At 38.9% G+C, this 13292-nt stretch overlaps 2 protein-coding genes across 8 annotated transcripts in view; both read left to right on the plus strand.

Annotated features, from left to right (window-relative positions):
- Nucleotides 1-4730, plus strand: part of mcf2l2 (MCF.2 cell line derived transforming sequence-like 2) — a 114460-nt gene extending 109730 nt beyond the window's left edge. For 2 of the 3 annotated variants that reach the window (XM_063891725.1, XM_063891724.1), the window contains exon 35: nt 1134-4730. In XM_063891725.1, coding sequence (XP_063747795.1) covers nt 1134-1222 — 89 coding nt within the window. In that variant the 3' untranslated portion in view covers nt 1223-4730. The remainder of the gene's footprint in view (nt 1-1133) is intronic. The other variant, XM_063891726.1, reaches the window with a different exon arrangement.
- A 5768-nt stretch (nt 4731-10498) lies between these two features.
- The window catches only part of ect2 (epithelial cell transforming 2), a 49433-nt gene continuing 46639 nt past the window's right edge, over nt 10499-13292 (plus strand). For all 5 annotated transcript variants that reach the window (XM_063890484.1, XM_063890488.1, XM_063890486.1 and 2 more), the window contains exons 1-2: nt 10499-10836; nt 11576-11742. In XM_063890484.1, coding sequence (XP_063746554.1) covers nt 11610-11742 — 133 coding nt within the window. In that variant the 5' untranslated portion in view covers nt 10499-10836; nt 11576-11609. The remainder of the gene's footprint in view (nt 10837-11575; nt 11743-13292) is intronic.

A 13292-nucleotide genomic window follows, 5' to 3' on the forward strand; every position in this document is an offset into this window, starting at 1 on the left:
GGGAAAGGGGGCAGGGCTGTTGGACAGGCTTCAGGGTGGATGGAGCGGATGGTGATGAGAGAGCTTTGGCTTGTGGAGTTGAATAATCAGAGCATGATATCACTGGTTGGAGCACATTTGCACATCTCTTTCCATTATAGATGATGGGAGTGGACGAAGGAAGAAAAAAATATATTTTGATGCCAAGGTTTATTATTTCACTTTGATTGTGCAAGACGCGTCCTGGTTTCCTTAATAAAAAAAGAGAAAATTGCTCAAAAATTAAATGAAAACCTTCCACTAAAAGGAAAAGTTCCTATTATCAAATTATTATCAATCTTTAGTTCCATGTTATTCTTTAAAATTATAAAGAGAACTCTTCCGTTTCTATGCTAAGGAACGGTACAAATGTCACTAAACGCCATTTAAATTGAAAGTTGGTGAAGGTATTTTTATTTACAGGCCCATATTATATTAATCTGAACCGTACATGAAATGTATTTTGCAATGGTTTGGTTTGGTGGCACAAAATATATTTTTTTCCTAGGCCAGCCCCTCCTGGGGTCTCTCTCTCTCTTCTCTCGCTCTAATGTCCCCTCTATCCTCACTCCACCTCCTCATATCTCCTCCCTAACACGCCGGCTTGAAAGGTGCTGGAAGTGTTTGCGGCGGCCTCGCTTGTTTTGTTACTGCGCCCTTCCAGCCCATCTCCAACCATCACTTCCCTCTCCTCACCTTCCCTTGTCTTTTATCTCTTTATTCTGAAGTTGTAAGTTTTTGAGGAGGACAGACCTAGCTAAACTTAACATACTAAAGCAGTTATCATTCAGTATTTTGGATAAGTGTATCCCTCTTCACCTGTTGTGGTTGCCTGTCTGCCTTCCCCATAATTCTTGCCTTTTGATATGTTGCAGATTTTGAATGCCTTACTATTATGTATCCTTGTTTTACACTCCTATTAAAAATGCAATGTTTGCCTTGTTATTTCATACTGGCAGGGCAGTCCTGGCTGTGCATCCCCCTCCACAAGCATTATGTTGAATGCCACTGTTTGTTCCCGTCCAATACTTAATTAAAAAAATAATAATTATATAATAAAAGAAAAAATCTATTTAAAAAATGAACTGACTTGAATATTCTTTTATTTTTTCCAGATATCTTCAGTGATCTGTGTACAGCAGCACTCTCTGACTCGGATGAAAATGAAGCTAGTACGTGGGGAGATGTGTCTCAAGACAGCTGATCAACCTGGCTGACTTTTGTGTTTCATTACAGTGGACTACAAACATTTTTGTTGGATCACAAATATGGATTTTCAACCACAGTTTTCCTAGTTTTCTACTTAGGTTGTCATGTTGGACTACAAATATGGACCGCTATTGTTTTTTCAACTGTTTTCATGTCTGACAATTTGAAGCTTCTCCGTGAAGCTCCTGGAAAAACTGGAACCTTAACATGCCAGAATGCCACAGCGGGGAAAGCCATATAAGACTTTAAATTCTAAGGACTACAAGCTGTCGTCTGTGGAGATTTAAAACCGGACTGGATGTGAACATTGGATTTACTGGATTAATTCAGAAAACGTACTGTAGACAATGCAACTCCAGAGGGGTTGGGCTGAATACCTAAACAACTTTGATAACCTTAGGGAACGTGATCAAGTCTGTGTGCTGGTTGTGAGCAGACCTTGGCAAGGTGCCTTGTTTAGCTGCTACACTTCGCTGAAGTAAAACTCTTTCAGACCAGGTTCTGCCTCTGCTGCCCTGCTTTAGTCGCTCAACTCTTCAGGTTCAAATTATGACACCTTGCAGTAGCTGCATGCTCCAGAACAACTTTGATGTTGTCTTTCTTGCCTTTACTCACTCTGGTAGAACCCCAGATAATGTCATTACGTTAAATCAGAAAATCCCACTCTGTCCGCTCTTGCACCCTGTAGACTTGCAAAAGATATATCTCCCCTTCATATTCGAAGTTGCCCTAGCTAACCCAGTCATTATAACAGAAAACCCATTTACATACAGCTCCGGAAACAATTAAGAGACCACTCCACATTTTTCTTAAATCTTTATCTCCAAATGTACGGCAGCCACTCCAGTGTCTGTTGAATTCCAACACTGAGAACAATTGTCAGTAGTTTATAGAATACAATAATTTAAAAAATCATTAAACTCAAAGACATACCTATAAATAATGAAACAAGAGAAACTGATAATGCTGCAGTGGTCTCTTAATTGTTTCTGAAAGTCATGTCCCCCTTATGTTTTGGTAAGAAACCTTTTATATGTATATCATACAGGTTATCATGCTTGGGGATGTTAACATTTTGCACCTTTTTTCCAAGGTCCAAGATGTGGTTCTCCTATTTGACTACTTATTATGTTTGCTATAATGCATTTACATGTTCATATAGAAAAAATAACAACATATTCAGTAGGTGAGATAGGAATATCACACTAAGTGTCACTTAGGGGCTAACATCTTTGATTGGCTTTGATCGGCTCATGGCTAGCAATGTTCATACACATAATACTGTATTATCACAGACCAGATTGATTGTATTCTCACTATAAACTCTTTGAAGAATCTGGATACCGGTTGTGTTGCTGAATTCAGGCAATAGAGTGGTGCAGAGATGACATATTTTGTGGTTTCCTCGACAATAAGCAATGGGATTTCTCCATTTGATTCAGAAGGTTTCAGAAAATATGGCAAACAAATGTTCAAGATGTTTTTGAAACATAATTAAATCTGCATTAGTAAAAGCTTATCTTAGGTTATAAATGAACTACATCAAGGTCGAACGACTTCGTATCAAGACCACTAAGCTAACGGCGGACTTGTGTTTAGCATGACATTGATTTAGCCAATTGTTAACAACCCCCGTTTTGTGAAACAGAGAACCTTCAGATATTTTCAACTAGGGTATTAACTGAACAACTTTATGTTGAAGAACAACACTTTAAAATGTCTTAAGCTTCTGTTAACCACAGGCTGCATTTCAGGAATCTAACCCAAAACCCAGGACGAAACAGGAAGTGCTAAAATGCTAACTCATTACCGCCTTTTAGTACTTATTACTGCACTACTCTATAGCTCAGCTTTGCAACCCGCATTATCAGATTCATCAGAGTCCTTTGTAGTCCAAGTTGAAACCAGTGTTTTTGTTACTGAGATATTAGCATTTGTTAGCTATTTGTAATCTTCAGGTAAGCTAAGCTGCAAAGTCAAGTCAGGGAACTGGCAATTTGCAGCAAATTACTTTTCAGGGAGATGCCTTTTATCAGGCAGCACCCGGGCTGTTTCCTACCCACAGCTGTATAGGATTCACTTTTCCAGAGAGTATAATAGCACTGTACACTGAAGTTTCATTCATGGAGAGGGATGGGAGAGCATTACAGATAATGTAAATAACTGTCAGTGTGAGTCTGACATTGCATCATTTCGGGCTGAAGATCCATTTTCTGTATGTCTGATGTATTGTTGTACACCATTCTCCCTAAGAGGCTTTCGGCATTGATTTGCATATCTACTGACAGATTGAATTCTATGGACTATTAACTGAGAAATACCAGACAGCATCACTGTACGTACTCACAGATAAATGGCATGTCCAAGATAGACTCCGAAATCCGGATGATTTTATAGTCTACATATTCACCTGATGACTGAATACATGTATTTAACTGGAATCAGTCTTCAAAAACAACGCCCCAATGTTGATAAGCAATTAAAAATGAATACAAATGATGCATGAATGGATAGGTATATGGATGGGTGGATACATTGATGCGTTGGTGGATACAACCCATCTGTTCATCCATGGATTGATTGTTATTTAGAGTGGTGGATAAATGGATGATGGCTGAATGAATGGCCATAGTTGGATGGATGGATAGATTGATGGATGGATGAATGATTTCAAGGATGGATGGATATATTAATGAATGGATGACATGGAACTGATAGTAGGCAGGTGGATGGAAGGATTAATTCAAGGATTGATGTATGGATGGATGGATGATCCATATATTTTGACACCATAACTTGCTTACCATCTGTAACAGAAGGGAGACCTCTGTTAAAATCCTATACATGTAACACAAGTGTGATTGTAAAGAAATATACTCCTCTTGAACACGCTGTACATTTTGTTTATCCTCATACTAAAAGAAAAATATTGTAACTTTGTAAAGAAATATTTCTATTGTACTGCATCCTGCTGTAATTTGTCATTTAACCATATTATAGAATGTATCAAGCCTGTATATTGTACAATCTGTCATTTTAATGTACATATTGATTTATTGTGATAATATGCATTTTCATTATGAACTTTGTCACACTGTACTTCAATTTTAAACTTGGTCCATTATTCCAAACTTAAAAATACAAAATATCACTGAAATCTTATAATTCTCAAGTGTGGTGTTGTTTTATAGGTAGTGAGCCAACTGTGTGATAATTGAGGTAATAACCGGTCCATGGACATTTTGATTGTAGAGAGTTTTTGCACAAATCCAAAGCAGTAAAACCCAGAAAATAACCGGCCCCTGCTTTGTCCTATTCGCCAGGAGAAAACCACCTCATCAGAAGGAGAACCACCATTTTTTTCTCTGGTTCCTTTTTGTAATCTTGTCAACATTTTGAATCTGTTTCAACTGGAGGATCAGTGCCCTCCTCCTGCTTAGTGACATAAAGTAATCCAACACATTTCCCACCAAATTTGAAGTGTTGTGAATTCAGAAAGAACATCAGAAGATATTTTGGTTAGTGATGATTTTGTTCGTTCATGGGATTGTACTGAGTAAAGGTCTACCTATAAATCCCCAAAAGGTATTGGTTTATATATTTTGGACAGTTATTAAAAGTGTTGAATCACAGAGTCTATCCGTTGTAAATATCTAACAGAGTTTACAGAGAGCGTTCTGCCTGTCACCAATCCCTTCTGATCATTTAACTATTCATTAATTTACCTGGTTTCCAATGTTACCATCTCACTTCTCATTCCAGGCCTAGCCATTGACCCGCCAAGACAAAGCCCTTCTCTAATCTTAAAACTACTTCCCATCTCAACCTCGTGGGAGCTTTCTATGATCTCAGAGGTCACTGGGAGGGCCCAAGATCGGTAAACTGCTAAGTGGGAAAGGCAATCCTCCACATGCTGGGTTTTACGAAGGACGGTCTGATGTGATGGCTGCCATGACCCTCCATCCGAGCCTGGATGACCTTGTTGATACAGCTATTAGGGTTGATAGACTTGATCTGCAAGGCCTATTCAGGGATACATGCATATTTGCAGTACAACACAGACAATAACAGAATGACAGCACCCCCTTTGGGAGAACTGCAGTCTGTAGATCAGCAGTACCGACCATTGTGTGTCTATCTATCAGGTAAAAGTAAGAGGATCTCCAGTCATCCCAAGAGTGAGCCAGGCCACCCACTTCAAAATGTCAACTCACCCCTAACTGAATGCATAGCTAGGACTGCAGAGTATTCCAACACTGTTCCTGGGTTCATTCATTCCAAGCAGATGCCAACTTCCTGTATTCCCTTCCTAGCAATCCATCTACGGATCCAGATCTCTCAACAGACATTTATTATGTTCCTTCCCCCAGAGAACTGTTGTGATTCATCCACACAAGTCAGGTTATCACTACCTGGTCAATGCACCCAATCAACCGCTGATTCTTGGGTTCCCCAGGCTCTGGAGGTACAGTGGGGCAAAAAAGTATTTAGTCAGCCACCAATTGTGCAAGTTCTCCCATTTAAAAAGATGAGAGAGGCCTGTATACCTCAACTATGAGAGACAGAATGAGGGGAAAAAATCCAGAAAATCACATTGTAGGATTTTTAAAGAATTTATTTTCAGATTATTGTGGAAAATAAGTATTTGGTCAGTAACAAAAGTTCATCTCAATACTTTGTTATATACCCTTTGTTGGCAATGACAGAGGTCAAACGTTTTCTGTAAGTCTTCACAAGGTTTTCACACACTGTTGCTGGTATTTTGGCCCATTCCTCCATGCAGATCTCCTCTAAAGCAGGGATATTTTGGGGCTGTCGCTGGGCAACACGGACTTTCAACTCCCTCCAAAGATTTTCTATGGGGTTGAGATCTGGAGATTGGCTAGGCCACTCCAGGACCTTGAAATGCTTATTACGAAGCCACTCCTTCGTTGCCCTGGCGGTGTGTTTGGGATCATTGTCATGCTGAAAGACCCAGCCACGCTTCATCTTCAGTGCCCTTGCTGATGGAAGGAGGTTTTCACTCAAAATCTCACGATACATGGCCCCATTCATTCTTTCCATTACACGGATCAGTCGTCCTGGTCCCTTTGCAGAAAAACAGCCCCAAAGCTTGATGTTTCCACCCCCATGCTTCACAGTAGGTATGGTGTTCTTTGGATGCAACTCTGCATTCTTTCTCCTCCAAACACGACGAGTTGAGTTTTTACCAAAAAGTTCTATTTTGGTTTCATCTGACCATATGACATTCTCCCAATCCTCTTCTGGATCATCCAAATGCCCTCTAGCAAACTTCAGACGGGCCTGGACATGTACTGGCTTAAGCAGGGGGACACGTCTGGAACTGCAGGATTTAAGTCCCTGGCGGCGTAGTGTGTTACTGATGGTAGCCTCTGTTACTTTGGTCCCAGCTCTCTGCAGGTCATTCACTAGGTCCCCCCATGTGGTTCTGGGATTTTTGCTCACCGTTCTTGTGATCATTTTGACCCCACGGGGTGAGATCTTGCGTGGAGCCCCAGATCGAGGGAGATTAGCAGTGGTCTTGTATGTCTTCCATTTTCTAATAATTGCTCCCACAGTTGATTTCTTCACACCAAGCTGCTTACCTATTGCAGATTCAGTTTTCCCAGCCTGGTGCAGGTCTACAATTTTGTCTCTTGTCTCCTTTGACAGCTCTTTGGTCTTGGCCATAGTGGAGTTTGAAGTATGACTGTTTGAGGTTGTGGACAGGTGTCTTTTATACTGATAACGAGTTCAAAAAGATGCCATTAATACAGGTAACGAGTGGAGGACAGAGGAGCCTCTTAAAGAAGAAGTTACAGGCCTGTGAGAGCCAGAAATCTTGCTTGTTTGTAGCTGACCAAATACTTATTTTACCGAGGAATTTACCAATGAATTCATTAAAAATCCTACAATGTGATTTCCTGGATTTTTTTTCTCATTCTGTCTCTCATAGTTGAGGTATACCTATGATAAAAATTACAGGCCTCTCTCATCTTTTTAAATGGGAGAACTTGCACAATTGGTGTCTGACTAAATACTTTTTTGCCCCACTGTATAATCCACACATTGAGAGGGGCACAGCCTCCATTCTCAAGTAGAGCTGTCACTGCTATACCGTGTGTCCAAAGTTCGACTTGTCTTGTTTTTTTATCTTGTGGGGGTTGCCCCCAATTTCAGCCACTAAAGGTTTTTTTTAACACTACACGGGGCTACGCTTTTACGCTTTTGCCTACCGGCTTTCCAAGAATCTGCTTTATTCCCTGTCTACTACTGAGAATAACAAAATGGAGAATTGCATTAATGTACTTAGGGTTGGGAGGGTTACTTTAAAAATGTAATCCTTTACAATAATGAGTTACAAACATGATTCTGATCTAAAGTATTAAAATATAAAAGTAATGTAACCTGATTACTTTCCGTTACTTTTGAATTAGGTCGATATCAAATGCAATGCAAATAAAAACAAGAGAAAAATGAATAGCAAAAGGTGTTTTTGACTTAGATATATATAACATTCTAACCTAAGAAAATAAGAAACCAAGATATTTAATTACAAAAATGTTGTATCAGTTATAGTTTATAATTGCGGTTTAGGTTTAATACATAAATTCAAAGCAAAAACTGTATTTTTAAGAAATCATGTGTCCACCTGAAGAATAGAAATGTATTTAAAATAAAGAAGAATTAAAGTAGATTAAATATAAACCATATGAAAATTCATTCAGTACATCCACCTATATATTATATATGGACATATGGACACCTAAGAAACTGTGCCTTATTGGTGGCCTTCCTGGTTATTTCAAAATAAAAAATAGTCTCCCTTAACTTTTGTGTATTTATATTTGTCTATGTTGAGGACAAAGCTGGGTAGAAGGAAGTTAAATTCTTGTAAATGCTTTGTTGAACCTAGTAAGAATCCTAAGGCTGATACAGAGGGTGTGTTGTCTTTGAGATGGTTGGAGGGGCAGTCTTAGAGCCCTAGAAATGCCACAAGCATACAGAGGATCTCACAAAAGTCAAAGTATAAAAAGGAAATCAAAGGAAAGATGGAAATGAATAGCTTCACTGTCCTGCAGACCACATGCTGCTACCATAAGACCACTGTTTGTGTCTGTCTTTTTCACTTGATGTCTCCCTGATTGCATTACTGTGTGTGTGCGTACTTGGTTTTTTGAGTGTAAAGATTGTGTACTGTAAAAGTTGTATTTATTGTTGAACTAGCTACAGATAGACCAGATAGTATGGAACTAACCCTGGAGAAACGTTAGTGTGTATACTGAGTTAAACATTTTCCGCAGGTACCCTTGAGGTCATGGTTTATGACAACATTTGGGTCACTAGAAACAAAGCGAAATCTGGTGGACCGGAAAGTATGATTGGCCTTTAATTAAAAACAATTCTGTTTTTTTGGGGGGGGGGAAATCATGCATGGTTTTAAAGATTGTTCAGACATCAGAAGTTTTTTCTTTCTAAAGTCAAAGCAGCAACTGGGTCCAAACCATGTTATCCTTGAAACAGGTTTGGAAATAAGCCCTCATTAAACCTGGAATCAATAGATTCTTATTATCTTGATTCTGCCTGTATTGTGGTTGGATATCACATGTGTTGAATTGTCAACAAACATGGTGATGTTTTAAATGAGGCCACGTATGACAATTCTTAGGGGACCACAAGGGTCATTGCGGACACTTGTTAGGAGTCAGGAATGCTGGCAATGCAACCCTGTCCTCGTCATGCGAGCTGCAATGGTCCCTTAGGAGTTTTCTGAAGCAATGCTGCTTTATGGACATAACCTATTTCGGCTTTTTGATATCAGGAAGAGGTGGAGTTAGATGATGCACTTGATCACACTGTGCAGATTGTTTTCATCCAGTACAGATCCTGTCACAGTGCAAGCCAGATCACTTTATGATATGGACAGACTGCAATGTTATTGGGGTGTGATGACAACAAAACTCTACAAAATGCAATTCATTTAATTTAATTATAAAAGTGGGATGCTCTTAATATGAGTAATCAGGTTTAGCAAACATTTACAAAACTAAATTAATTTATTTCAAGACATTTCATAGATTCTCTATTAGAAAGAAATGATTTGATTCTGTAAAACAAAATAAACTCATGCCACAACTTTTCATAGAATGACATTTATTCAAAAGGAAAACAAAACTCCATACATCTATTGTTACTTAAATAAACCTGGATAATTAATTATACCCCTATTATTTAAAGAATGTGCTCATGTAAGTTAAATGTTACTAGTGGTGAGCATTGCAAACTATAGGCTATAAGCGCTGCGGTATGTGGCATTGGTTTATGCTACTTGATCCATCCAAATAAACATTAAATAAAAAATAACCTCAAAAGCAAGTGATTTCAGATGGCTTTACTGTGTGTGTGTGTGTGTGTGTGTGTGTGTGTGTGTGTGTGTGTGTGTGTGTGTGTGTGTGTGTGTGTGTGTGTGTGTGTGAGAGAATGCTAGCCCAACTATTTTGTCTCTCTATGCTGGGGAAACATCAGCGAATTCACAGAGTTCTAGGCCTTTTACAAATCATGCTTTACTCCTTGTACAAAACCCCCAGGGAAATATGCTCTTCTCCCCCTGTCTGAGAAGTAAAATCCAAGCATCACAGTTTTTATTATTGATAGGGTTGGCATACAGGGCATAAAGACACACCTGAGTCTGTCTCTTGAATAAATACAACATGCCTTGCTGTTTCGAGAACAGTAAGACAGTCCTTTTTGGAGGTATTACACAACGGCTATATTGAATACATTTTTGAGCATGTGTTTAGTTGCTATCATAGGTCATAATCATATTTATAGTCATACATTAAAGGCTATGCATAACATTCTGTTTTTAACGAATAGGTGGGGAGAATACATCATAATGCACTTAAGACAACAAACGTCAAACATCTGCACTGAACTACATCTGATACATGATGTTGCTTTTATTGTTTGCACGGAAAGGTGCTATTACTTTTTAACAAAGAAATGAAAACCTTACGTAAGTTGTTTAATTTAATTGACATGGCTGTACTGTGGAATCAAATTTAAAATAAGATTATATGTAGCCTATTAATAAATCATCAAATTTGGTTTTGGTTTCGGAAGTAATATTTCCCACAGTACCCAAAAGCAGCATGTCTGGGCAATGAGCATCGTGATTTGAATGAACAGACCAATCATCGGCCTCGACGCTGGCTCTCCGTCATTCTTGCCCAATCACGGCGCAGCACCGTTGTTTGCCTTCCCTTTTTGAATTGAGCTCTAACAGCAGGCAGAAGCCTTCTCTGGACTAATATGAAGTAGATATCTGTCAACAAACTAACGCAGCTACATTTCGACAATTTGGACTATTTTAACGCATAAAGGATATCATGCATTGACACCAGACCTGAGATTCAACGTAGAAATGCTACATATGTTATGATTGTTTTGGACCGATGAGCACGTATCAATATCTCTTCATTGTAGAGTTGACTCGCTAGCTAGCTCGGTGGCTAGCAGGGTTAGCTAGAGGACTTTTTGAGTTTGACGGCAGCTAATTAAGCTTCGCCTGCTACCTTTTCTTTTATCTAAGGTGCCAGCTACAGGTTGGTAAGTATGGTTTACTTTGCGTTTGTTTGTGTTGTGCTGTTGGAAATGCATATACCTGAACTTTAGCTAACTTCTACTTTAACAACGTTAAACAAGTGGAATTAGGTGCCGTGGTGAAACAGTCAACGTTAACTGGCCTAGCCTTGATATTAAGTTGGATATATCCTTACAGTTAATTCCCCTCTTGGCTAAACAATGATTGTGTTTACTATATATCACAACGAATGTCTTAATACACACAAGACAGAGAAAGGAAACTGTTTTTGCCATTCCTAAACCGACTAACTAAATAAGGGTGTTTAGTTTGGATAGAAGTGTTCGTTACTTGTGACATGTTTTTTCACAATGCTCAATTGTCAGTTATTAGCCAAAACGATAATATGGGTGTTATTTGTCAGCTCTGAGACTTGCACAGCTTATCTGCGTTGACTTTTCATTAAGCCCAGTAGAACCTCTTGTATGGTTGCTGTTTTGTAAAAAAAACTATAGTTTAACACATTACAAAAGTTTTTTTCCACCATGCCTAGTTATACCGAAGTTATCTGAGTGGCTTTGTTGCCATTCGAATCATAACTTAGGCATGGTTTGTGTTTGAAGTCATGCAAAGTTGTGTTTCTTGACTTGAGTTTGACAGTTGTCACCCTCTTCTTTTTCTCCTGGTTACTGTACCTTCTCTTTCTCTTCTCTGCCTTGCTGTTTTCTCCATCTGTCTCTGTTCTTTCCCTGTAACTTTTGATAGTTTGGACAGTTTGGTGCCTCCATAAGTTCCTGCCATGGCTGACAGCAGCATACTGACTTTAGGGACAGCTCGGAGTCTGCTGGTGGATTCTTCTATCTGTGATTCGAGGATCGCTGAAACCACCAAGGACCATCTGTTCCTGGGCATGGCATATGAAGATGGGGAAGGTCAGTCTTCAGGGGTTACAGTTTTTGTCCTCCTCCTCCTCCTCCTCCTCCCATATCTTCCTCTCTCTAAATATATCCAAATACCCATACAGATCACATTTCAGCGTATAATATATCCTTTTTAATGTGTAAAACTCATCCTTTCTCTATATTTGTTTAAGCCTGTTTGTTTTCAACAGAAATCACCATAATCATTACATTTATTGTTTCAAAAAATTCATTCATGTTCTCATATCAGAATATAGATCATAGTCAAAAATATGCAGGTCAAATATGCTAGTCGAAACAGCTTATGCAATCGGTTGTGTGTACTGTAAATGTCTCTTCTATGTTTGCTCTGTTTGTGTTTTCATCAAGTTTTGCTGTTTTTTGTTAGTATTTATTGAATTGACAATTATTATTACGTTTTTGGCTCTAACTCTTTAGTCAGACTGGCTGTGCTGACCTCATCCATGAAACAAACTTTATTTAGGGTGCTATGTAGCCTAAGGCCAAACGCCAGCGTACCACTCCGGTGGGTTGGCAAATGCTGAACCATAAATGCAAGTTTTGTTCAGTCGGATAATCTCCACATGTCTACCCTACTTTTATCATTTTCGAATCATAACTGTAATCGCCAGAAGCAAAATGCTAACGTTATGCTATAAACAAACTACAGAGGAGTACAGCAGGGTCGCACGACTTCAACGTCACGCCAACTTAAGATCCTTTCAACTGACTTTTGCGCGCTTGCATATTTTAACAAAGCTTTTCCTTTTAGCCACACTGAGTTTAACTAGAAGTTAAGTTCGGTTCTGCTTTCAATCAGAACAGGTTTTACGTTTTGGGCGTAATGACATACAACGTCCTCAACAACTTCTGTAGTCCTATTCAGCCACTAACAACCATTATTTTTCAGACACGTAAACTCTTCAGAAATCTCCAGTGGGGGGTGGGGGGTCGTGCTGGTGTGTTTAATGTCGTAGAACAAAACGTGATCCGTCTCTTAAATTTGTGTCAACCACAGACCTTATTTCGAGCTATTTTCCGAAATCCCACTGACTCTGAGACGAGGGAACCGGAAGTGGTGAAATGCTAACTCACTTCTGGGTTTTAGGACTCGTTCCTGCACCACGCTATAGTGGCAGACAGTCAGTGGTGGAACATAATGCATGAAGTTACTTTGCAGATTTAGACTATTAATACAAAGTCAAATAATATATCATGTATTATACGTTAAGCTACCCAGTAGTATATAAAGTCATTTAAATCAACCCCCCTACAAAGAGTAACATTGAAATGATGAACACATTAATGAATCAATAATTATAATAAAACAATTGAAAATATATATTGGCATTCTGCATATATCTCGCACCAGCAGGGAGCTAAAACAGAACTAATTTCAGTGGAAAACGGGTATTAGATGTATTTCTAATTTTTAGTTATTGATATCTAACGGTTTGGAGATTTTTTTTTTAGAGAATCTCCTCTCAGTAAAACACAACACCGCTGATCATAAAATGTATCCTCCAAAATGTAGAACCAACACCAATCACAAACCGTTCAAA

This window comes from Eleginops maclovinus, chromosome 9 (assembly GCF_036324505.1).
Source record: "Eleginops maclovinus isolate JMC-PN-2008 ecotype Puerto Natales chromosome 9, JC_Emac_rtc_rv5, whole genome shotgun sequence".
Classification (NCBI taxonomy): domain Eukaryota; kingdom Metazoa; phylum Chordata; class Actinopteri; order Perciformes; family Eleginopidae; genus Eleginops; species Eleginops maclovinus.